Source organism: Cyclopterus lumpus, chromosome 1, assembly GCF_009769545.1.
Source record: "Cyclopterus lumpus isolate fCycLum1 chromosome 1, fCycLum1.pri, whole genome shotgun sequence".
NCBI classification, from domain to species: Eukaryota; Metazoa; Chordata; class Actinopteri; order Perciformes; family Cyclopteridae; genus Cyclopterus; species Cyclopterus lumpus.
In genome coordinates this window covers 1532411-1559861 of record NC_046966.1, presented here as the reverse complement: position 1 = coordinate 1559861, position 27451 = coordinate 1532411, and the positions used below count along the sequence as shown (strand labels likewise).

General features: G+C 39.9%; 2 protein-coding genes across 3 annotated transcripts in view; one reads left to right on the top strand and one right to left on the bottom strand.

The window, feature by feature from the left end:
- The window catches only part of wdr17 (WD repeat domain 17), a 42806-nt gene that overhangs the window by 7883 nt on the left and 7472 nt on the right, over positions 1-27451 (bottom strand). The window contains exons 9-24 of the mRNA XM_034540164.1: positions 27207-27375; positions 26430-26521; positions 26078-26160; positions 25890-25976; positions 25305-25469; positions 24571-24686; positions 24186-24272; positions 13480-13629; positions 13264-13394; positions 11634-11759; positions 4924-5079; positions 4179-4243; positions 2350-2482; positions 2053-2141; positions 630-729; positions 256-395 (exon numbers count right to left, since the gene is read on the bottom strand). Coding sequence (XP_034396055.1) covers positions 256-395; positions 630-729; positions 2053-2141; positions 2350-2482; positions 4179-4243; positions 4924-5079; positions 11634-11759; positions 13264-13394; positions 13480-13629; positions 24186-24272; positions 24571-24686; positions 25305-25469; positions 25890-25976; positions 26078-26160; positions 26430-26521; positions 27207-27375 — 1889 coding nt within the window. The remainder of the gene's footprint in view (positions 1-255; positions 396-629; positions 730-2052; positions 2142-2349; positions 2483-4178; positions 4244-4923; positions 5080-11633; positions 11760-13263; positions 13395-13479; positions 13630-24185; positions 24273-24570; positions 24687-25304; positions 25470-25889; positions 25977-26077; positions 26161-26429; positions 26522-27206; positions 27376-27451) is intronic.
- On the top strand, positions 16419-23532 carry LOC117735512. Of its 2 annotated transcripts, XR_004609891.1 has the most exons (3): positions 16419-16466; positions 16812-23041; positions 23389-23532. XR_004609891.1 is itself a non-coding variant. In XM_034540181.1 (2 exons), exon 2 carries the CDS (start codon positions 19637-19639, stop codon positions 21524-21526), a length of 1890 nt encoding a protein of 629 aa, XP_034396072.1. In that variant the 5' UTR covers positions 16419-16466; positions 16812-19636; the 3' UTR covers positions 21527-23121. The 2 variants fall into 2 exon arrangements, 1 of the variants encoding a protein (XP_034396072.1); XM_034540181.1 differs by lacking the exon at positions 23389-23532 and having other exon boundaries at positions 16812-23121.

The window sequence follows — 27451 nt, the reverse complement described above, 5'->3', positions numbered from 1 at the left end:
TTAGTTGGCTTAACACCAAACCAAATATGGTTCAATCAGCTAACTGGTGATGAGCAACATTGTGTTTAAAACATGAAAGCATCAAAATATCTACAAATCTACTTAAAAAGGAGGGAAAAATAAATACAACATTTTAAAAAGGAACAATAGCTAAGTAGCTAAACCTGGACCGGTGTCATTTTTGATTACTTTCAAAGTATACAGAAGAATAATATAGGTTACACTAACTGGACATGCACATGGATTGAGACGTACCATGTAGTTGTCCTCATGTATTTCCTGGACAAGAGTTCAAGACAGTATGCAGTGCTCTGATCAGCTGCCTCTCCTAGGACAATACCCACACATGCTGCCAACTCCAGCTCATTACCTCGGATAAGACTCGACATGGCAAACTAAAAGCATAGCACACACACACACACACATAGTACATCCTCAATTCAGCCACTATATATATATATATATATATATATATATATATATATATATATATATATATATATATATATATGAATATAAAGGTGAGACATATGAAACTGCACAATATTCTTTTACAATGTGTATACAAAACTAATGCAAATACACTGTTTGTAATTCATTGTGATATGCACAGACACTGGTGTCTGTACCTTGATGTTGTCCACAGCTAGGTGGCAGCATGCCGCCCGGACAGAGCCTCCGTCCTGGAAGTACCACTCAGCTAGTTCCTTACATACCTTATGGAGGAGACTGGATAGAAAATGAGCAAATCTAGCCAGGATTGTGATAAAGAACACCTTATCTCAGAAATATTCTAGGTATAATTTCAGGAAACAATTAAACGGTTATTTTGTATTCTACAAGAGTCTGAGTGAAGAAGTAGTTTCTCCATACGATGCCCTTTTTGAAAACTTTAAATCGGGGGATTTCCTCCATGTTTCTCCACATGACTTTTTCTTCAGATTGCATACAATAAAAAACACTTAATAAAAACAAATATAGGGTTAAATATATTGAGTTTGATCCACTTACAGTACAGTGAGGAAGGGGATGTAAACGTAAATGTATTTAGCCATATTTTGGCAAGATTATGAGTGTTCAGAGTCCGTGGATGGCCAAAGAGATTATGTTGCATATGTAGTTTAAGTGCTAATTTCTTTCACAAAACAAACGTTTATTACATGCATTAACTACTGTACACACACATACACATTGTTCCAGTAGCTGTGTGGGAATGTTGTATAAATGTTAGTTAATCCAGATGGGCAGGTTGCACCCCTGTGATCAAGGCATGAATGGGTGATTGATGACTTAGTGGTCGGAAGACTAGAAAAGCGCTATAGAAGTACAGTCCATTTACCATACAGGTAAATACATGAAATAAGGCCTTTGTATTAAACCCATCCTAAACATTTAGGAGCAGTTGTCTGCTGTGAAAGGGAGCAACAAGAGGTTCAGTGCCGACAGTAAAACTAGGGGATCGAATTGCCATCTTTGTGGTTAAACGTTTGGCATCAAACTTCAGATAGCTTATCGAGATGACCCATTTAACATATCTCCATTATTGTATTTGTATATTAGGTGTTTGTGAATAAACTGAGCTTATTTTTGATAATTGTTCCACTGTGATACCTGATCACAATTAGAACCCATTAAAATATGTGCCCCTTATATCTATCTATTGAAGTGAGGAATATAGTGTAGAATATAGAGTTTTCACTTGAGTTGTCACCTGCTTTCTAAAACAGGGCCCCTACTGAGTAAAGAATTACTCAACATACATGGTACTCAAACTGTTATTTGTTACCTTCCTGTTTAAAATGAAAAATGCATGGCAAGAGGCAAATGAGAGAATGTCTTTATGTTTGTGAAATCTGGCTAAATGCAATGCTAGTCTGCTAGAAAATAACTATAAATTGCTGATATGGCATAATATTATGGCAAATTACTAATTACATCTTTATCATAAAAATAAAAATGGTAGTGAACATGCCTTTTCCTATTGTTGATGCATGAGTATGTAGGTGTGTGTGTGTGTGTGTGTGTGTGTGTGTGTGAGAGAGTTTGCTTTACCTCTGGTATTGTAGTCTGTTATCCACATCATTAGTTGTGTGGTTAACTGGGGCGCTTTGAGGTGCACAAATGTTCCCTTCACATGCTCCCTAAAAATATAGAACATTATTAATCATTATCTTTTATCATTTCTTGTCAATATTTTCACAGGCATCAAAATGACTGTTCAAGTATTTCCTCACCTCTCTGTCTTTGTCTTCCATTACTTATTTATGCACCCCACCTGTAAACCATTTACTCAACATCATCCAGCCCTAATTAAAACAACTTTTTCCTGTCATCCCTCCCTCTGTGTACCTGTACTATTATTAAGGCCTCTAGCAGTTGTCCACGGCTGGTGAAGAAAGTTACAAGTTTGTTTATGTCTCCTGTGGCGATGCAGTATGGGATAGCGTCATCATTATCCTCAGCCATCAGTTGGTCAGCTCTCCTGTGACATGAGCATATTCAAATTACATATATAAATAGCAAAAGTAAAGTGCAACACATAATGGTTCATAACTTTGTTTGTATTTATATTAAAATGTGTCAAATTAAGATGACAAAATGAATAATCCCAGTTCAAATTAAGCTGTAAGAATATGTGACAAAATCAACAACGTCAACTTGTTTGCTGAAAGGAACAGGGGTTTTGAAGTGGGGTTGTATGAGGTACTTATCCAGTGTATTACCTTGACGTGGTCGGCACTCCCCTAGTTTGGAGAAGCAGAAAGGAGTATCAGCCCGAGAGCAAACACAGTACTGTTGTGGAAGGGGCCAGCAGCATAACATATGTTAGCCCCTTAAAAGAAAGGCTCATCTAAAAAAAAAAAAAGTACTCTATATTTAGCAAATGTTTTAATTACAGCCCTTTTCTGATGGGGAATGTAACTAAAACTGAAACTTATCTATGCTATCGTCAAAGCCACCAGACTCCATTTGTAACAACAGTTTAGATGAGTTTCATTTTCAGTTATATTCTCTAGCGTATACTTAAACAGATATAATTGTTGTTATTGTTTAGCAGGGCCTTACTTTTAGGTGGCTATACGTGTTGCTGCTGACCCCATGTACACAAGTACATTGCTTAGCTTCCACGCTGGTACTCCGGTCTGTTTCTTCAAACTGTGGGCGTGCCGTGCCGACCGCAGTCTACTGTAGGTAATACACTGACTATCACTAAGTAGCTCATACAACCCCCAAAACATCCTAACTATCCATTTAACAAACACTGCTGTGACAAATAATCGTTCATGTGGACATTGGTCTCTAAAGCTGTTATACATCATTTGAAATACTTACTTTTACATTTATTAATATATTATCATTCATTATCTAAATTGTTTAAATTGTCTATACATGCATGCATATTTTTCCTTGCCACATAAGACCTCCATTACTGTAAAAGTTCTTTAGATAAACAGTGTCTTGGGGGAACGTTTTGTCTTAATGAACATCAACTGATTTAGGGAAATTTAGTTCTAACAGAATTATGACTTGGAAAATCTAGTGAAAACCCCAAACAACAAACATTACTTAAACAAAATGAACAGCCCTACAAAGCCATGCTCAACTGAAGCCTATGTGAAGTATGCAGGGGGTAAACACAGTGTACCTTTATCACGGCAGACATTTTGACATGTAAAAGTTTCAATTTGCTGGCATTGAACATGCTGCCTTACTGGCTCTGCTTACTGGGACACTCAGTGAAACAGAGCCATCATTAATGTTATTTGTAACACCTGTCAAAATGTCCGCAGTGAAAAAGGTCTATAAAAGCAACAACTATACCATATTAATGCAAGTAAAAACAAGTTAGTTACTGAACTACAGAGTTTTTTTCCACCCACTGGCAACTCAGAATCAACATGTCTCTGACATGCAGAGTTAATGGTAGTGCAGTATGTATGAACAATTATTTCATTGGATTGCATTGATACTATAAAAACGTTGCTGTTATTTTGGCACCCTCTGCGTTAGTATTGTGGCATTACGCCATGTTACATACACTGAAACAGACCACAACCTATTGAGCAAACATTTTTAGCAATCATTCTAACAGCTCACGCTGAAAAGCATTTGCAGTGGGACATTTTTTGTTGTTGTTTAGTGTAAACTCTAAAACAATGAACTTCAATATGGATTACCTTTGCATGAGTTTCTTCCAGTACTTCATGGAGACTCCTGGTGCCACAGATAATGCTTTCTCCCACTGGCAAGAGATGACTCTCCATTAACATTGGCAATATAATAATTTCCTATATTCCATTTTGTTTTTTTACAATATAAATAGAATCATCACTATGGCTGTGACCAAATATACTTCAAGCGAAGAACTGACTAGTTTTTCAGAATATCTTGATGATGCCCAAATGTCAGTCAAATCTATCCGTGGCTCAAATCTCTGCAGCTGCTGCCTGTCTGCCCCTGCTTTAATTATCCACTCTGTCAGAAGTCCTCCCATTGCTTCTTTCACCTACAGTTTCCACTTGCAGGTTCTTCCAAAGCATTAAATAAAGGCAGAGACAAAATGGAGGGACATATATTATTCAAGCGTCTTTGTGTGTTTTGAAAAACGCTAGATAAATATGTATTATTATTATTATTATTATTATTATATCAGTTAAAACAGCTGGAATCCTTTGCTTGGGTGAGGGGTTTTGCTTTTAGTCCAACAAATTTGCATTTGACATGGTATAAAAAGATAAAAGAGACTAATGTGGAACCAGACAGTAATTAAAGAACATGTTGCTAAATATCAAAACGGTCCAAGTTGCTAACAGGATCAGAGCCAACACAATTAACTAATCGAGTATCACTAGTGTCTGGCTTTCTTGAGATAAATTAATACACAGATACTCACACCTGCATAAACACACGCTCACTGCATACCTGTCCAAGCTCCACCATTAATTCACAGTATCGTTGAATCTGTCCCAGTCTCACATGGATGTCTGCTGCTTCCATCAGCCTCTCCTCTTTACTGGGAGCTCCAATACCTCCTCCAAATTTAGACATCTTGACTATAGTGAGCTCCTGGGCTTCAGACTGAGAACAAATAGAATGAATTGAAGAGAAATAAAATACATGTTTGGGATCCAAATATCTGCTTTTTAAAACATCTTAAATGTACTGCTGTTGAATAGAATAGAAAAAAATGAACCAGAGACCATCTTTTGACGGGATTTTAACAATGTAATGTATTTTTTCTCTTAAGCTTTCATACAATTATTTTTCTATCTTTATTTAAAAGGGACCATGTACAGTTAAAACATAAATGTCACCATTTGATGCACTGTACCAAATTGTAGCTACAGCTAATTTGTATCTGTAGTCCCATGACAGACATAACAAACATAAAACAATAGCAAACAGTACAGGATAAGACACAATACAACAGCATATGTGGTAAGAAGAACACACAATACACACAATGCAAAGCTACAGTACAGCACATTAAACGTAAGTAATATAAACTATTAAAAGTAAGTAATATAAACCATTAAAAGTAAGAAATACGAACCATAATAATTTTGCTCAATGAGTACACCAGTTTTCAACAGTTTTTTTGTTTACTTTTAAAAGTGCTGATGGAGCTGCAGCTCTTCACCACGTGGCTTTCACAGAAAAGGATGATTTCAGTGCGGCGAATGCAGTGCGGCGAATGCAGTGCGGCGAATGCAGTGCGGCGAAATGGAACAGTGCGGTCACGTATGGAGGCTATTCTGGTGGATCTGATTGAACTCACTGAGCGACTGTACACAAGGTCACCCAGTGGAGGAGGAGCCAAACCATTTAGAATTTTGCACAAATTTGAAAATAGTCTAAAATTCACAAAGCTCAGCAGATTGTATTTCTCCAGTATCCTACAGTGATGAACATTGAATGGCTTTTTGTCCAATGTTTTAAGAGTTTGTTTATATGGGGATTCCAGTGGTCTTATGGTTGTTTCACCAGCCTGCCCCCAATATGTAATGCAATATGACATATGGGAAAGGATCATGGCATGCATAAAAATCTTGGCAGCATCTAGAGACCTTTGATACGAATATCAGCATCAGGACAATGTACAGTATGTTCTGTTACTTCTGTATTTACTGTGCTTTTACTTATTTTGGGCCATTTTTCAGATTGGTTATTAATTAAATTATTAGATTTGATTGGCTTCTGTCAGACAATAGAGAAACCCACTCACCGTTTTAAGCACACCCTTGACCTTGTTCTGGCATGTGGCATGTGGCATTAAAATAGAAGATTTGGTAACAATTTATAATAACTGCATGCTATTTAGCATTAGTTAAGTATGAGTAAACACTTAATTAATCATATATTAATAAGCTTGACTATTATGGTAGACTATATAGCTACTCATAATCAATAATGTGTACGTGCCAGCAAACTAAGAAACATACTCACCACTCGTGCCACTGACGGGCATCGCCCTGCTGGCCTTTCAATGTCATTTATAAATGCTTTGCAAGGCATAGATAGTCCTCACTTTAGATGAGGTTAAATAAAATACTTAACTAAAACTACCTGAGTTGATCATGAATTGCAGTATTAAAACACGTTTATAAAGCACATGTTAACATAGTCCCTAACCATTAGTGTATATCAAAATCATTATATGTATAAATAAATGCATGAATAATTGACATTTAAATAATTTTCTAATCAATTAAATTCAATTCAGTTTATTTTCTATAGCCCAATATCACAAATTTGCCTCAGAGGGTTTTACAATCTGTACACATACGACATCCCTGTCCCAGGACCTCACATCGGATCAGAAAAAAACTCCCCAACAATAACCTTTGACAGGGAAAAAAGGAAGAAACCTTCAGGAGAGCAACAGAGGAGGATCCCTCTCCCCGGATGGACAGAAGAATAGATGTCATGTGTACAGAATGAACAGCATTACTCATGTACTAACACTTTATAAATGATCTTATTAATCATCTATAAGTCCTTAATAATGGTTTGTAATATATATTACTTTATTTACAAATGAGGAATACATCATTTATAAAGTATGAAAACCCAATCATGAAATGCATAAAACTTATTCCTGTGTTTATGAATTGCATACTAATGAGTGTTAATGTTGGAACAATGCTTTATAAATGATGTAGTAACTAAGTGTTTACTCATACTTAACTAATGCTAAATAGCGTGTAGTTATTATAAAGTGTTACTGAACATTTCATAGTTTTTCCACAGAACACTCTTTCATCAGATTATTCCCTAATAACCTTTGAATTTATTCTAGGCAAAAGTTTCTACACCAGATGTCTAACTGACAGTGCTGTAGCTACATTTAAAGAAGTGAATCCATCTTTATTTGATTCATTCAATATATTTTCTCAATATAACAGAGGACTCTTGTGCTAACGTTAGTCTGTCCCAGATTGATCATCTTGTTGATAGTTCTACAGGCTCACTGACACTAGACTCGATAGCCCCACTGAAGAAGAAGATTATAAAACAAAGGAAGTTTGCGTCATATGCATCACCCTCAAACCCGCAAATTAATGCAAACATTGCGAAAGCATATGGCGTTCCACCAATCTGGAAGAATCACGCTTAGTTTGGCGAGACAGCCTTAAATCATATAAAAAGGCTCTCCGTAATGCCAGAGCAGCCTATTACTCATCAGTAATAGAGAAAAATAAGAACAACCCCAGGGTTCTCTTTAGCACTGTAGCCAGGCTGACAGAGAGTCACAACTCTGTGGAGCCGTGTATTCCTATAATGACTTCATGAACTTCTTCAATGAAAAGATTCTGGTTTAAGTCCTATTTATCTCAACTTGTATATGTAACATAGTTGAAACGGTTAAAGTTAAATCCCACTAAATGGTAAAACTACGCCACCTGCTGTTGTAAATGTGTACCGGCCCTAAATAAAGAACTATGGGTAATCCTCAGAGCAACACAGGATTCACTAATAGGTAACGTGTCTGTGAATGTCTGTGAATAATATACTGTTAATTGGGAAAGTACATAAAAGTTGAGCTGGCTTTATTTGTTTGGATAGTAATTGTCTTAGATTATATTTGCCATGTTTTCATTAACTATTAGTTATTTATGTGTTTTATTGCCAGTAAAGTATGTCTCCAATATAGCTAGCTAACATTAATGTGATGCCGTCTTTCTAGACAGAAAGCATGAGTGTGTTAATGTTTTAAACATGCAGATGGAGTATTTTATATAGTCTACATGTTTACTCGGTTACACAATTGTTACTATAAAATGAATAATACGTTAAACAAAGGTAAAAGTCCAGTGTGTGAAATCTGTATAAATATATTTGGGATTATTATATATTTTGTAATTCTCCTCATACATTTAAGAGAGAGAGTTTCTGTTCCATTTCATTTATTTTATTCACATGTATTTAAACCCACTATACGATCACTGTTTCATTGTAGCACTGTACTAGTGTATTAAAAATGACTATGGGTAATCCTCAGAGCAACGCAGAATTCACTAATAGACAGAGCATATATATTTTAGATTTAGATTTAGCATCTTTCTGATGGTCATGTTTTATGGGGCATCTTCTGGTTTTGTTTGTTCCTTGTGGTGTGTTTCTTGTCTGTTGTGCTCTGTGGACTGTGTCTATTGTTGTCTGTATGAATTCTTGTTGGCAAATGAGTTTCGACACTGGGGATTAATAAAGTTTTCTAATCTAATCTTTAACTGGATTCCACAAAAACAACAAAACAACTTGTTCCTTTTATTTTGGTAGGTTCAGACTATCAAGCTATTCAAACCATTAAGTTCATTAAAGCAAGCTCCATTTAAGCAAGTTGAAACACCTTTAAATAGTAAAACAGACAAACCCATTTCAATATACAAGCAAAAGCACTCATCTCCAATAGAGTGATCAAGCACCAGTGCCATTCTGTCTTAACATATTATATAATCACCACATACAGTTAAATCCAAGCTGTGCCTCCACCAATATGTGATTAGCAAACAATAGAAACAGTCACCGGACAATCAACCATAGACAAACCGATACTTGTACAACAAAGATATTTATCAACCACCAATTGACTATCGCCACACGTGAATGGGCTTTGGATCCCTGTGACGTAGCTAACGCTCGCGCTAACCAAACTGGTGTTGCCAGTGATCTTCAACACACAGTCCGTCAATTCTTATAAAGTTCGCCACTCTTACTGGCTGATCATGCTTCAAGAGGCCTAAAGGCAGATCAGCTTGTAGCTTCTACTTGGTTTAATGAGCCAGATTTTCTGTGGAAAAGAGAGCTGCCTATAGACAATATCAAATTGAGTGAGGTCATTGACAATCATCCAGAACTCCGAAAGGCACAGGTGCTCAGCACCAAAGCGAAAGAGAACAGGACATTGTTAGACCGCCTGACAAGGTTTTCTGACTGGAAAAGATCTGTCAAAGCTATTGTCCGTCCTAAACGCCATGCTAAGCAAATCAAAGGTTTCGAACTTAAAACAAATAAAGTGTTGAGGAAAGACAGGAGGCAGAGCTTTTCATCATCAAACTGGTTCAAACGGAAGCATTCAGCAGGGAAATCAAATGTATAAAGCAATGTAAGGAAGTAAAACCCAAAGACAAAACAAACATACACAAACTAAGTCCCTTTGTCGATAAGTACGTTGTGCTCAGGGTTGGAGGGCATTTAACAAAATATGCCCTTCACCCACATGACAAGTATCCTGCCATCATATCTAAGGTAAGTCATGTGTCTTCTTTAATCATCTATCCCTGGCTCCAATCTCTGGAGCCAGGGATAGATGCCAGGGATAGATGTGCAGCCAAAGCTTTGGCTGCGCCGGGCGCGGCGGGTCCCTCTCAGGAGGTGTCGTCGGACAGTGAAAGTGAGGCTCCCGCTGCCATGGTGGTACAGGAGGGGGAGGAGGAGATTGGTGGTGGTGATAGCAGGTGTGTGTGCTGTTATTAAGGGCTTGTGTGATTATATGTACAGTACATCAACGGACCGAGTTGGCACAGTATATGCGCGCGGATTGGGGTGGGCCAGTCTGGACCAAAAAGTCCAGGGCCGAATTTTTGTCCCAGTCCAGGCCTGCTTCGGACCGTTCTATGTGAAAGAAGCGAGAAAGGAACTGAAAAGATATGGTCTTCTTTTCACTTGTATGTGTTCTAGAGCTATACATATTGAAATGCTTGATGATCTACAGATGCTTTCATCAATGCATTGCATGCATTCATCGCAATACGTGGAAACGTAAGACAGTTGAGATGTGATCAAGGCACCAACTTTGTTGGCGCAAAAGGAGAGTTCATGAATTAAATGAAGGACCTGGACAGGTAAAGAAACATGGATGTGAGTTTGTAATGAACTTCCCATCATCATGTGGGAGGTGTATGGGAGAGACAAATTAGAACCATCAGAAGCATTCTAACAACAATCCTTGACCAATCTGCTAAAAGACTTGACAGTGCATCACTTAGAACCTTTCTGTATGAAGTGATGGCTATTGTACATATCAGACCTCTGACAACAGAGCACTTAAATGATCCAACAAATCTTGAACCTCTCACGCCCAACCATATCCTCATAATGAAGTCGAAGATAGATAGAGGTGAAATCCCACATTTGGGAGTTTAACTGCCACAAATATTATGTATGTCATTATTTAATAGGCTTATTTACATATTATTACGTGTACAACTTGTTTCTTGAATATAGATTCTGTTTGTATTTACACTTGATAGGAACAAGTTTTACGTCCCATGTTCTGCTGGGACGCATTTAGTTGCGACCAGCTCCTGAAGACATGTGCAGTCGTAGAAGTTTTGTACTCCGCTAAAAGATTTAAGTTGAAGAAGTTAAAGTAACAACCAAGTGTTGGTTTTTCAAAGATTATTGTTTTCTAAGTGGAACCATTTCCCTCTTGGTTGTGTGCAGCCAGCGAGGTATGTTCTTTATGTTAATGTTTAGTTGCGTATATTTATGTGCAAACAGTTATTGTGTAATGTGAACGGCAACTTATTTTGTGTATGTTGAAATGTACTTATACAGTTCGACGGTGGTTTGATGACAGTTGTATTGACTGAGGTGCACGTGAGACGAATAAATCCATCAGTAACTGAAGAACTAAGGTGTCGTGTATTTCCTGGAGGGAGTGATAGCAACAGTTGTCACGACAGGAATAGGGGGGCAAAAAAGGGCAACGGGGATGATCCCAAAAGCAGGGAAACAAGAGGAACAGAGGGATGATCAAGGGTGAGTTTAATAATAAAGGAAATCTTCAAAACAAAACTTGTCGGACAGGGGAGTCAACAATGTATAACAAACTAAATCAAACTAAATCCAGAACAGACAAAATTCTAAACAAGATCAGGTACTAGAGAAAAAACACACGAGGGACACCAACAGGGTAGCAAGGAAACAGCTGAACAGGGAGCAAAGCAGGGAACATACCGGGAAAAGGCGCAGACAAACCAACACCAAGACAGGAGACGCACGGTTTGAATACACTGGGGAGGTGCAGGTAATTAGACACAGGAGGATTCAATTAAGGGATGTGTTGTAGAATTACAATAAACAAACCTTAACCTTGAACAGTGACTCAGGGAATCAGAGTTACTCACCGTTTTAAACTTGAGCAGATGTTTCATGTGCATGACTCCCTTGCTGTAACTGGCTGGTAGCAGTGAGTCGTCCTGGCCGTTAATGACTGACACCAAGTCCCACAGATTGTTACTGCCTCCTGGGGGCTGGCACAGGAGTACCACAAATATGTTCAGAAACACCCACAGACACACATGCAGTATGCACACACAAAACTAAAGAAAACAGGTAATATATATATATATATATATATATATATATATATATATATATATATATATATAATAATAATAATAATAATAATAATAAACTATGTACTTTTTTTTCTAGTAGTATTTATTGTATGTAACTATGTAACAAAATAAGTATATGCATCTTTACTGCTCAAATTAAAACAGAAAATTACTTTAAATCTCGACATAAATGATCAGGTCAACTTCTTCTTGTATGTTCTTTTATAAAGAGAAGCATTTTCATTAGCGTTTTTCAGCAATTCAGACTAAATAGTAAATAAAGAGAAAAAGGGGCCTGCCTTTGTTGACTCACCTTCCAAATTGTATTTAAATAAATGTGTCCAATTGTATTTAAAGTCAAACAGTTAAAATGCGCCTCGTGCATGATCAACAAAGATTACACCTATGGTTAAAATCTGACTGTGACCAATGTGTTACATGACTAATATCAGTTACAATGTCAGTCACCTCTGAATGTTAAATAAAGACAGACCACACCAAAAGCGTTCTGAATATTCGCAACGCTTTACTCGCGTGAGTTTACTCGCCCGACAAGTTGTGGTTTATTCGCGTAATTCGCGTAATTCGCACAATTCGCACCTTAGGATGGCTAAGTGGATAAGCATGGCTTATCTCCGTGGCTTTACTCCGTGGATTGGTGTAACAAAGACCGTGAAACGGCTGTCGGGTGTGATATCCAGCCAATCCAAAGACGAGGATTGTAACCAATTAGATGTAGAGATACAATGGTGACTGGTACCGCCCACTTACTGTCAAAAAGAAAAACTACTCGCGAACGAGCAGGTAACTCGCGAGCGACTTCTGCTCGCGCGAGAGGGTATTTTGGAGTGATGTAAAAGTAAATTACACGCGCATCACTTGATCTGTGTTTTTTGAAGAAAAGCCTAAAATTTCACATTGCCAAAATAAAGAGCGAGACAAAAGCATGGACACAACTATGGGTGCCATATTATGCTTTCTCATTTCCTCGCAGTCATGCAACCTCCGACCCATAAATCAAGTCAAAAATATATAGTGTGCCAGCAATAAAAACAACCTTAATGATTCAGATTTGCAAGCTAGCTATTCATATATATTTCAATTGTACCTGAATTTATAAACCGGTTTTAGAGTTCCAGTACAAGGTAATATAAAATAGGTAATATCAGTTGGGCTTTTGTCATGAAAACAAAGTCCCCTGTAGTGTATAAACATACAGCAGACATCTGAAATTAAATCTGAAATTCAATCAATTACTAACTGTGTGTTGCAAGCTGTGAGATGAAGTGCTGAAAATGCAGACATAGATAGCATCAGAGCATGGAGACAACTGTGAAAAATGACTGTCTATAGACATTTTGAAGGTATCACACTGATATCCTCCCCATTGATAAATAAGCATTCAGAATGTAAGTACCAAAAAGCATTCAGAGAACCATCGGAGCTTCTTGGCCATGATGTCAGAGCTCAGTTTATCCAGCTCCTGCTTGATGTCTCGAGACACTTTACCACAGAGCAGCGGTGGAGAGCCGGGAACCATGGCTGTGTCTGTAGACACACACAACCAACATAATTAAATGAGGTATAAGCAGAAAACACAATCAAAAAGAAGTGAGCAAAAGCCTGTTCTTACCTGTGTTTCCTATTATCTTTTCCCAAGGCTGGTTGGTGATGATGTTAAGCAGCAGTGGAGAGATGAGGGGTGTGAGGGACCAAAGCCTCACTGTACTGTCTCTGCTACAGCTGGCCATGGTAAACGGACGACTCTGATGACATGTTAAACCTACAGACACAAACACAGTTTGGCAAATGCATGTCAAAACAGAAATAGTAGGGTAGTATTGCAGTAGTCGAGAGTTAGGGTTCAAAACTCTATGTTAGCAATCATGTAAAACCAAAATTCAGCAAAGTAACTGAAGTTCTACATATCCCAATCACCATCATGGAGGGCTTAAAAAGAAGGAATATGAGCCGGTTTCTGTGCATGTGGTTGGACCTGCCGCAGAGCTTAAGCAGCATCACCCTTCATGGGTATAACACCTATCTGCAGCTTCCTTTTAGAAGTCTGAGAGAGGGGTTCACAGTCACCCAAGCCAGAAAAGTCCTGCTCTATCAAGATTCTGCTGATACCAAAATCTCATCAACAGGCATCATCAAGGTCATAACAGGAAGGAAGTGACAAGTGTAGGAGGCAGTTGAGCGGATCAAGTCTGTGGCATAGCATCCTGTTGGGAACTATGGCAACTGGTTAGGCCAGACTCTGGAGAAATGCAAGATCTTGCTGCAATAAAGCCTGGAGAAAGGAGAGGCAAAAGCTAATCCAAAAGGAGGTTCTCGCAGAAGTGGAGGAAGCTAACAGAAGAATGCCGGTAAATGCAATCTGAGAGATGACCTGGGAAGAACTCTGGAAGGCGAAAAAGCCCACCGATTCAAGTTCTGGCTCCATTCAGTGAATTTAATTAAACGTGTGCTCAGAAAAATGATACACAACATTACCAACACTTTATATCATTGCATTTATATTTCCCTCTAGTGTACATCTTTTCCAATAAGTTTGGTCATAAACTTAAAACAAATGACAAAATGTCAACCCAGCAGAGTGAATAACCAAATAGGCCAAGGCCAGCCGAGGCCTCTACCAAAACACCACCTCCTGAGTATTGTTTTGCGGCTGTAAAGATAACGTTAAGCGGTCTTAAGTAGGTCACTGCTTCCTATAAACATGGAAGAGGAAAACGCGCAACATCAGGACTCTCCCGCTGATCATAGCAGTGAGTGAGACTGAACTTGATGGGGGTGTGAAAGAACCAGAGTCGGGCACTGTAAAAAACAAACGCTCTGTTACTGTAAATTAACAACTAAAGCATTGATGTAAAAAATAAGCCATTTACAAAAAAAGAGAAAGATTAAATTAAACAAATTATACTTAATGCACCGACCTTAAATAAGAGGAAATGTACATTTTACAAATTTACGGTTCTGTGTGATGAAGCAAAACAAATCATGTGAATCCTGAAGATGAAGCAGAAAAACAAAACATTTTGAATGTCAGTGATTTTATTGCTGCTATGTAAGTGGTTGTCTAAGACTCAAAGTTGCCCTGCTGCTTCCCGTTGGTTCAATGACCCAGTTGAAGAGAATTTGCTTATGCAAAAGGTCTGGAACATCACAATAATGTCTAATTGAATTGAATTGAATTGAATTGAATTGAATTTAAAAACTAAGAAAAGAGATCACATTACATTAGAGATCAGTATTAGCTGCTCTGCACTTGTTTCCTGTAAAATCAAGAATCAAGTTTCAAGTTTCTCCTCACCTACAAAGCCTTGATTGGTGATGCACCATCATATCTTAAGGAGCTTGTAGTACCATATTGCCCCACTAGAGAGCTGCGCTCACTAAATGCAGGGCTACTTGTGGTTCTAAGAGTCTTAACAAGTAGGATGGGAAACAGAGCGTTCAGTTATCAATCTCCTCTTTTATGGAACCAGCTTCCCACACAGTCACCTCATTCAAGAATAGACTTAAGACTTTCCTCTTTAATAGTGCTTATAGTTAAGGCTGAATCAGGTTTGCCCTGGTCCAGCCCCTTGATATGCTGCTATAGGCTTATAGGCTGCTGGGGGATGTTTTAGGATACACTGAGCTCCTCTCCTCTCCTCTCTCCTTCTGGACAAAATCATGTCTCTTCAATGCACACCTCCTGCCTCTAGCCTCCTGCATGGCCCTGCTGATGCCCCTCCTCTCTACCTCCTTCTGTTTACTTGGATCGTGTTTATCTGGATCGTGGCCCATGCCATCTACTCATTATATGAATATGTTCTGTCATATTTAATTGAATGAGTTGAATTGAACACTGTAACACTGTTCATTCTGTACATCTATTGCTTCTGTCCATCCGGGGAGAGGGATCCTCCTCAGTTGCTCTCCTGAAGCTTTCTTCCCTTTTATGTGTACAGATTGTAAAGCAGGCAAATTTGTAATTTTTTAATCTGGGTCATACAAAATAAACTGAATTGAATAATTTATATATATATATATATATACACACACACACATACATATTGATGTAGCCTAGCAGTTGTATCAATGTTTGTTTTTAGTCAATAACTGTCAGATCAAATAAAGAAAGTTCAATTGAATAATATCTCAACAACATGTATTGTAGGTTTTCCAATTGAACTGGATGAATTATCAATAAGAGATGAGAGAATTGTTTTAGCTCTATTCCTTCTCGGTTAACGTCACTGTTGGGCAGTGAATTAATGTGTTAGGATTGTGATCATATTGGCTCTTAGTTTGTATTTTGTAATGTGCCTTAATTTTGGTGGGTTTGATCAAAAGAGTTGTGCTTTGTTTCGTAGTGGCGCTTCACATTGCCGCTTTTAATAATCATAGTCGTTAAACATATAGACATACTGGTTTTGAACTGTCTGTTTTGTTACAATTGTCAAATCAGTAAGTTATATGTTTATTTTGAAACAGGACGTTTTATTTTGAAACAGGAAATGTCTTGTAACTTGTTAGGGGACTTGTAATCAGGAAGTGAAGGAAGAGCATGGCTCAGTTTACAATCCAGTTGAGTCTGCTTGCATCTTATGCCTTTTGATGGCATCGTTGGTATGTATTGATTTGTTTTATTGTTACTTATGATTGCAGATGATTATTTTTGTGACAATGTTTAGTTTGGGAAGTTTTATGCACAAAGTCCATCGAGTCATAGTTAATGACTACTCCGCTATGAATGTTGTTCATATGACAGAATAAATATGAATAAAGAGTTGTTATGTTAAAATACAGTGGTTTATAGGAACATGTGTAAATCAGTAGTAAATACATAAAAGTAGCGGTTAAAAATAAAGCAAGTTATTTCATTGAAGAATCAGTATATTTACATTGTGTGTATGTGTAAGGTTAACAAGAAAGCATTTTGTTTGTATTCATTATGCCCTTTGTGTGTTTTAGTTTTACTCTTTCTTACGTCAATAAACCTGTGGACAACGGACAACTGTCTTCAGAGTCGTGATGTCAGGAAAGAGTTTGTCTAACTGCCAAGGTGTATCACAGCACATATACTGAGGGCAGCATAGTAAAACAACGGCTTTCTAGCGGGCAAGATAACGCAGCCAGCTGGCAGACGCTACTAACAACGTCATCTCACGCAGCCAGTGGATGATCATCACAGCGGTGTCTAAACAGAGGTACGTCACCAGACAACACCATGTCCGAGAAAGCAACTTCATTAAAGACGCGGTCCCGCGCTACATGTTCTGCTACATACTCAAGTGTATCATCAACGGGGTCTGCTGCAGCAAATGCAAGAGCGAGAGCAGAAGCAGCAAAGGCACGCATGTCCTACGCCGAAGAGGAAATGAGCCTAAATCTAGAAAAAGCTAAGCTAGAAGCCTCAACAAAGCTAGAAAAAGCTAAGCTGGAAGCCTCAATAGAAATGCTCAATTACAAGAAAGAAACTGCTGCAGCCGTGGCTGAGGCCGAAGCCCTTGAAGCTGTGGTATATAAAAATAGTGAAAGACATAGTTCCATGTTAAATTTGGACTCCAGTCCTTTGGAAGCTGCACAACGCACATGTGATTGTGATTGATCAAGCCGAATCACAAAACACAGATGCTCAGCTGCATGATGATGGTGTTGGAGCAATAAGAGGGTCAAGCCCTAACTACGAAACTCCAGCTTCATCTATCAAATCTGAAGTCAACTCATTCCATCCGGCCCAAGCCAATATAGCTTCCCATCATACACATGGCCACAATGCAGCTTCTCAACCAACTCGCCTCATCTCACAGCAGCCTTACATCTATGAAGATGAAAAGCTCGATGGGACACGCAATGTTCGGTTTGACAACCACAATGCCACTCCTGAGCAAGGTCTTGGACCTCAAAACGACAAAGGCGATCCTGCTCTTAAATCCTATCCCACATCTTCAAACACCAATAATAACAACTCCAACATCAGCGACTTCGTGAGATACTTTGCTCGTCGTGAGCTTGTGGCAACAGGCCTACTTCAATTCAACGACAGACCTCAGAACTACAGAGCCTGGAAACGGTCTTTTCAGAATGCAACCAGAGGTTTGGACCTGACACCAAGCGAGGAAATGGATCTCCTGTTTAAGTGGCTCGGCAAAGAGTCAGCAGAACACGTCGAGCACATAAGGGCAATACACATCAATCATCCAGCAGCAGGCTTGGCTATGATATGGGACAGACTTGAACAATCTTATGGCTCCGCAGAAGTAATAGAAGATGCTCTGTTCAAACGTATCGACCCCTTTCCAAAAATAACAAATCGAGATTATTCTAAACTAACAAAGTTGAGTGATCTTTTAATGGAACTAGAGTCAGCCAAAGCTGAAGGAGACCTACCCGGCCTCTCTTTCCTCGATACGAGAGGCGTCAACCCAATTGTACAGAAGCTCCCCTTCGGTCTGCAGGAGAAGTGGGCGTCAGTTGGGTCATCCTACAAGCGGCAACATCACGTTTCATATCCCCCCTTTGCCTGCTTCGTAAACTTTGTTAGCCAAGAAGCTAGTGTCAAAAATTACACTACTTTGTCTCTCACTCAGACATGTCTCCCAGTTCAGAGAAAAACAGCTTGGAAGCCAAACAGACAGCGAGAAGTCTCTGTTCACAAAACAGAGATATTTCCAAAAGCCATCTCTGATCCTAGGGAGCCCTCAACGAAATTCAATGACTGTGACAAACTGTGTCCAATCCATAAAAAACCTCACCCTATACGCAAATGCCGTGCATTCAGAGAAATGCCCATCGAAGACCGTAAGACATTCTTAAAAGAGAATAACGTTTGTTTCAGATGCTGTGCTTCATCATCACACATTGCAAGGTACTGCACATTTAATGTTCGTTGTTGTGAATGTAAAAGTGAAAAACACCACACAGCGCTTCATCCTGGACCTGCTCCCTGGGTTGAAGGCAAAGACTCTGCTCCAGAGCATGGCGGGGAGGAGGATAGCTCTCCACAACCCCATGTCACCACCAAATGTACAGATGTCTGTGGCGGAGACGTAACGGACCAATCCTGCTCTAAAATATCCCTTGTGAATGTGTATCCAGCCGGCCACGCTCACAAAGCAGTGAAGATGTACGTGATTCTGGACGAACAGAGCAACAGATCACTAGTTCGTTCACAGTTCTTCGAAGTCTTCAATGACCAAAGTCCAAGTGCTCCTTACTCACTGAAAACATGTGCTGGAGTAAAGAAAGCGACAGGAAGAAGGGCCAGTGGCTACATCGTGGAATCTTTGGATAGGACCGTCAGCATCCCACTACCCAGCCTCATAGAATGTGATGACATCCCAAATAACAGAAGTGAGATTCCAACTCCCAATGCAGCTTTTCATCACGCACATCTAAAGTCAGTCGCACACCTCATCCCAGATATCGAGCCACAAGCCCCAATTATGCTTCTCTTAGGTCGGGATATTATCAGAGTCCATAAGGTCCGCAAACAGGTCAATGACCCACACAACCTACCTTATGCTCAGAAGTTGGATCTGGGATGGATCATCGTGGGTAATGTATGTTTAGGCCGCATTCACAAACCATCGACAGTCAACGCCTTCTGCACGAACACCACGGAACGGGGACGCCCTACTCTCTTTGACCTGTGTCCTAACATGTTCCGTGTAAAGGAAAAATACAGTGACACCCAAGCCACAAACCACCTCCAAACACATCCTGAAGAGATATCAAACTGTGATGTTGACAGCCTAGGACATAACATATTCTAGCAGACCAAGGACGACAACAACATGGCTCCGTCTATCCAGGACATCTCCTTCATGAAAATAATGAAAGAAGGACTAACAAAAGATGCAAACAGTTGGGTAGCTCCATTACCCTTTAAATGCTCACGTCAACGGCTCCTCAATAACAGGCCACAGGCATTGAACCGTCTCAAGTCGCTCAGACGCAACTTTGAAAGGAAGCCTGAAATGAGAGACCATTTTCTCAGTTTCATGGACAAGATGTTCAAGAATGGTCATGCTGAGTTAGCCCCTCCTCCCAGTGAGGATGAAGAACAGTGGTACTTGCCAATATTTGGTGTGTACCATCCAAGAAAACCAAAACAAATACGAGTGGTCTTCGATTCCAGCACCCAGTACAACGGTGTGTCGCTCAACAACGTGCTGTTGACTGGGCCTGATCTGAACAACACGCTGCTTGGTGTATTAATGCGCTTTAGAAAGGAAGCAATCGCCTTTACAACGGATATAGAACAGATGTTCTATTGTTTTTCAGTAAGGGAAGACGATAGTAACTTCCTACGTTTTCTATGGTTCCAAGATAACGACCCCTCCAAAGACATTGTGGAGTATCGGATGACGGTCCACGTCTTTGGAAATAGTCCTTCACCCGCAGTAGCGATTCATGGACTGCACCAGTCTGTTCAGGTCAGTGAGCTTCGCATTGACCCTGACGTCCAAAGTTTTGTGATGCGTGACTTCTATGTAGACGATGGGTTGAAGTCCTTGCCCACAGTCGAAGCTGCGGTCAACCTGCTGAAAAAGACACAAGATGTTCTCTCCAAATCAAACCTAAGGCTGCACAAGATCGCAGCAAACAACAAGGAGGTCATGGAGGCCTTTCCGGCCGAAGATCGTGCAAAAGACCTTAAAGACCTGGACCTCAGTGCAGATACGCTACCAATGCAGCGTAGTCTTGGAATCAATTGGGACCTCCAGACCGACTGCTTCCACTTCAGCGTCTCCGACGAGATAAAATCCTACACTCGACGGGGTGTCTTGTCTACAATCAACAGCCTCTACGATCCTCTAGGGTTTGTAGCGCCAGTCACAATACAAGGCAAGGCTATTCTGAGAGAACTCACAACTGAGAAAGGTGACTGGGACTCGCCTTTGCCCCAAGAAATGGAAGACGCATGGACATCTTGGAGAGCATCTTTGAAAGAACTGTCCCAGCTTTCTATTCCCAGAGCCTACACTACAACTTCACCCCCAGCAGCTGTCAGAAGGGAATTGTGCGTCTTTTCTGACGCATCCACGAAAGCTATCGCCGCTGTGGCATATCTAAAAGTAACTGACTCTGCTGGAAATAACCATGTGGGATTTGTAATGGGCAAAGCCAAGCTGACCCCCCGTCCTGAACAAACAATTCCGAGACTGGAACTTTGCGCAGCAGTGCTTGGAGTGGAGTTAGCAGACTTAATCTCGGCAGAACTAGACCTTCAGCTCGATGCTACAACCTTCCACTCAGACAGCAAGGTAGTCCTTGGCTACATTTCTAATGAAAGCAGGCGCTTTTATGTATATGTAAGTAACCGGGTATTACGTATCCGAAGGTCCTCCCACCCAGATCAATGGCGCTACGTGTCAACAGAACCACGCTACACGTTCTGTCGCTGCAGGCCGTTTAAACAACACAAACTGACTGAGTGGACCCAAATCTCTGTACACATCGGAGACAAGTGCCTCAGAGAGCACCTACGAGCTTGTAGACCCGGGTTCAGACCCAGACATTCGCCCTCTGGTGTCCACTTTGAGTACTACAACAACATCCAAGCAGCTTGGTTCTCAACGATTCTCAAAGTTCTCATCTTGGAAGTCTCTAACACGGGCCATTGTTCGCCTCATACACATAGCCCGTCTTTTCAACATGACCTTGAAGAACAGCCCTTGTAAGGGCTGGCATCACTGCAAAACAGGATACACTGTTGAGGAGTCTGATCAAGCGTCGCACATCATCATTCAAGCAGTACAGGAAGAAGTCTACAGTCAAGAGATCAGATGTATCCAAAAACATGAGCAGATCCCTAAATGTAGCCCTCTCAAAAATCTGGATCCTTTCATTGATGCACACTGCCTTCTGAGAGTCGGGGGCCGCCTCCACAATGCAAACCTTGATCAGAGTGAAAAGACTCCAGTGATTATTCCTGGCAAACATCAAGTTGCAACCTTACTCATCAAGCATCACCACGAACGAATCTATCACCAAGGCCGTCTGTTTACAGAAGGGGCTGTCCGTACAGCTGGCTTTTGGATTGTTGGTGGCAAAAGAAAAGTGAGCAGCATCATCCACCAGTGTATAACCTGCAGAAGGCTTAGAGCCCCACTTACAATTCAAAAGATGGCCAGTCTTCCAGTGGATCGTCTCTCGACAGAGCCTCCCTATACGAATGTCGGCCTTGATGTGTTCGGCCCTTGGAGTGTCTCTTCACGAAGAACAAGAGGAGGTTATTCACACAGTAAACGCTGGGCTGTAATCTTCACGTGTATGAGCATACGAGCGGTTCATATTGAAGTCATAGAATCCCTTGACACATCCAGCTTCATCAACGCGCTAAGGCACTTTCTTGCTGTGCGCGGTCCTGTCAATCACATCCGCTCAGACCGTGGCACCAACTTTGTTGGCGCCTGCAAGGAGTTGAAGATACCCTCAAACATTGACAACACAACTGTGAAGACTTACCTGTCAGGCCAAGGTTGCTCTTGGACCTTTAACTCTCCGCACGCCTCCCATTTTGGCGGTACATGGGAAAGAATGATTGGTCTTGCAAGGAGAATCTTGGACTCCATGTTCCTTCAGCTGAAGGACAAACTTACCCATGAGGTGAATGTCCTTTCTGCTCCTACTGGAGAGTTTGGAGTTTCAGATCTCTACAAGCGCCAGTGGCAGCAGGTTCTGGGACAGATGGCGAAAGCAATTCCTCCCAACACTACAGGCACGCAAGAAGTGGCAGTCCACTCATCCAAACATCAACCCAGGAAGTGTTGTTCTCCTCAAGGATAGCCAAGTACCAAGAAATTAATGGCCTCTTGGACTGGTAACACAGACCTTCCCCAGCGAAGACGGGAAAGTGCGAAAGGTCGAGATCAAGGTCACACGAACAGGAGTGACTAAAATCTTTCTTAGGCCTGTTTCTGAGATAGTGCTTCTTCTCCCCCCAGAGGCCCAGTGAAGTGAACTGTCTAGGATTTATTGAGTGGCGTGTATTCACGCCAGGCGGGGAGTGTTTTGTTACAATTGTCAAATCAGTAAGTTATATGTTTATTTTGAAACAGGACGTTTTATTTTGAAACAGGAAATGTCTTGTAACTTGTTAGGGGACTTGTAATCAGGAAGTGAAAAAAGAGCATGGCTTAGTTTACAAACCAGTTGAGTCTGCTTGCATCTTATGCCTTTTGATGGCATCGTTGGTATGTATTGATTTGTTTTATTGTTACTTATGATTGCAGATGATTATTTTTGTGACAATGTTTAGTTTGGGAAGTTTTATGCACAAAGTCCATTGAGTCATAGTTAATGACTACTCCGCTATGAATGGTGTTCATATGACAGAATAAATATGAATAAAGAGTTGTTATGTTAAAATACAGTGGTTTATAGGAACATATGTGTAAATCAGTAGTAAATACATAAAAGTAGCGGTTAAAAATAAAGCAAGTTATTTCATTGAAGAATCAGTATATTTACATTGTGTGTATGTGTAAGGTTAACAAGAAAGCATTTTGTTTGTATTCATTATGCCCTTTGTGTGTTTTAGTTTTACTCTTTCTTACGTCAATAAACCTGTGGACAACGGACAACTGTCTTCAGAGTCGTGATGTCAGGAAAGAGTTTGTCTAACTGCCAAGGTGTATCACAGCACATATACTGAGGGCAGCATACTGTCAATGGAAAGAATGAACATATGAGGGTTGGTTGCAGATATTATTGGAGCTATCACAATCAGGCCAGACATGGTCCTGATGTTGGCAACCAAGTAGGAGGTTTTGCTTTAGCTAACTGTCCTCTGGGAAGATTGGATGTAAATGCAAGAAAGGAAGAGAGCCAAGTATGCAGATCTGGCTGCTGAATGTTGGTAGAATAGTAGCCTGTTGAATTGCTCTACATGGGCCAATCTCTCCATCGGCCCTGGGACTATTGGGGATTTGTGGGCTACAAAGAAGATGAGCAACCATGAGCTAAAAAGGCTTCCTATTAGCTGTTGTAGAAGAAGGTTGACATGTGCCATAATGTGCTACCTTAACACAATTCAGGGCTTAATCAGCCCCGACGGGGTAGTCCGGTTGAGGGTGTCTAATGTTAAGACCCAAAACACCTGTAAAATTGAGTCCATGATTGACGAAATAACTAACTAAGTAACTGTCTTTCTAAACCCAATATATTGTATGCAGTTTGATTCTATCGCAGTTTATAAGGCATTTGAAGGAACTTCCCTCTAAGTAACTGACAGCTTTTATTGCATTTTAAGTGACCAACCTTCACTTCATCACACGAATACTTGACACTCATCATGTATCTGCCCTACTAAAAGTCTAGCAGGTTGATCTGTCTTACCATAGACATCAGCTCCGTGGTCAAAGACTGCATCGAGACATGTGCCATCTCTTGTGTCCCACACTCTGATTGTATAATCCCAGGAACCTACAAAATAAAACAACATTTTGCAATTTGAATTCAACAACCTCTGACAGCACAATCCCATCACTATAAATATAGTCCATTGTACATCATACACATGTCAGTAAAACTGCCACTGATCTAAGTGCAGCACCAACAATAGGAAAAGGCATTACAGGCCAATTTTTATGATAAAGATGTAATTAGTAATTTGCCATAATATTATGCCATATCAAATGGCAAAATGGTGACATATTGTCATGTTACTAAAGAATGTAAAAACAAAACAGTCGGTATAAATAAGGTCAAAAAATACTTTTACCTGAAATGAGGAGGTAAGGAACCTCTGTGTTCCACATCAAGCCTCTGACAGGAGCTGCATGACCACTCAACACATTGATACACGCATCCTGTGTGTAGTCCCATATACGAACAGTGCTACACACACACACACACACACACACACACACACACACAGAGAAAGGGGGGGTTTCTCTTTCCATTCATTTCTAATGATTACTTTAAGCTTTAAAGACTGTTTTCCTCATATAAAATGCAGGTATATTCACAAGGACTGCAGAGTTTGAGTTATTAATGATCCATCATTATTTTATTTGACAAACATTTTTTTGCATTAATATCTCAGATAATAATGCAACATATTTCTGTTGTATTGATGTGCAAAACCTGTCAACTCTAAAAAACCTCTCTACAAAAATGTTTTCCTGTAGTTGTGAGCCATTGGACTGGATCCTCCACATTTTCTGAACTTTAAGATTACATTACGTTTATAGCTTCAAAATGACACACACATTTTATATTTGCCTATCAATAGATACATACTGTTAAGACACAATGTCCACACACATCCACACATCCATATTTTGCAATCAATACATTTACTCATACGCATTATGTTACGCAATATTATTTTATTCCTTGTTCTTGTACCTTATCATTTACAGTGAAACAGATTCCCAATAAATGTCCATCTCATCTAAGAAAAGACCTATTGAATAGTGTTTATTAACACTAGATATTTGTGTTTTCACTCACCCATCATCTGATCCAGAGCACAGTATTCCCTCTCTAAGTGGAGACCAGCGAACATGGAATACTTTAGCTAAGTGCCCAGTGAAGACTTTCAGAGGTTGATCAGAGCTGGTGGCCAGGTAGTACACACGAACATTTTTATCCTCACAGCCTGTTGCTATCATATCCCTGAAAAGAGAAACAGGAAGATGTGTGGAAAACTACCAAATGTCACAACAGTATTAATGTGCAAAAAACATCACTTTAGACAGGGTTGGAACTGATTTACCATTGAAAGTAATTGTGCACTCACACCAACTGTCCCACCTGCACTGGTCTCCATCCTTTCTCACAAATACTTTTGTTTTCTTCACCAATTTCTCCTGTTTTTTTTTATTCTTCTTAACTTTCATTTGCCTCCTTAAAAAAAAATATTTTTTGTAATCCTGTTTTGTTTATATAGTAGTATATTGTGTGTGGTTGAAAACAAGTTTGTCTCTCAGATCTAGTTTTTATATAAACAGTTTAAATAAGTGAAAGAATGATCTGACTCTCCAATGCCTATTGAACACCCCACTGAGAAACATGGCAGATGGATTAAGGTCCTACTTGTTGTTCTGGCTCCAGTCACAACCAAACACAGCAGCGGGATGTTTGTACTTATGCAGGATTTTACCATCGATGGTCCGGATGATACTGTAGTGAAAACAAAATAAACATGTAAGACTTCTAATGAAAGACAACTATTGTGCTTTTTTATTGTCAGAATAGAGGTATCGGGGTGAATGAGGACTGACCAGAATCCATCTCCACTACAAGTAGCAATCCTCTTAGAATCTTTATGGCTCCATGATATACAGAATATACCGTTCTTACCATGCTGGAGGATAACAAAGAGGTTGTCACTGCAGACACATCATACTATCCATACTTTTGAATAAGTTGGAGTCAGATGTTTCACTATGTAATCATTTATACAAGCACATTTTCACTTATAAATTGTATTACGTTTTTTCAGATTGTCAGCCTAAAAAAGGGGAGACAGCAGCCACATTCTAATTTATTAATCCAAGTGATTAACAATTGATTTTCATAAATGATACACAGATTTGTTTTGCAAAGTCATTTTGAAATGAAAGTCAAAGTAACCTCATTAAAGCGAGTGATGATCTTTCCTTTCCTGACGTCCCAGATGAACGCTCCATTACGAGATGTTGCACCTGCAATGCAGTTCAGGTCTCCTGACACACAAAGGTAACCATAGTTCTTCATGGTTGCAAAAGCTTTCATACATTAAACCCCCTTTTTCCTCAGAACTAGGAATCTTAGGAGGAACTCATTGCTTTTCAACCGCGGGGGCCAGGGTTTATATTAAGTCATTGGGGGCATTTAACCCCCCAAAGACACTGGGTCTTGTTTCAGAAAGCAGGTTTACCATGGGTTATAAGTTACAGAAAGGTAACTTAAACACTGGGTCTGTTACCATAGTAACTGACTCCTGAACCTGACTTGCTTGCTGGCAGGTTTTCTTTAACAAATCCTTAATTTCTCTCTGTCTCCTTCCTCTTACAGAGGTTGTTTAATTTCCTCATTTATTCACTCCATATCAAAGTCCTTATAAAAGCGCATTAACGCAGGTTTCTTTCTGACTTTTTTAAAAGACTTAGAAATCGCATGTGCAAGCAGAGAGGGCGAGTAATAGAAGGGACAGCAGTGCTGTAAATAAGAGAAAATGGGTTACAAAGACCATCTTAGTTTAATTGTCCTCCTCTGCATTTCATTCATTACATCCAACGTGCAGTAGTAAATACTATGCAGCAGGGGACTAAAATTACCAGGAACTTCTAGGTGGAAACCTGGTTATAGATTTTTGTGTCGGCTGTATGCATGCATGTGCTTGTGTGTGTCAAGGTGAAGCTACAATACCTGGAGCCCAGGACAGGGAATAGACCACTCCTTCATTGCCGGGGGAAGTGTTAACAGCTGTTAGTGTGTCTGTGTCCCAGATTTTGATGGTTCCATCAAAACTAGCTGTGGCCAGCAGGTTGTGATCATCTGGCTTAAACTTACAGTCAAAAATTGTCTCTACATGACCCTGGAAACAATATTAAAACAAGTCAAAAAATCACAGCACAAGGCTTCTTCATTCAGTCATGTGTAGGCTGTTGGCT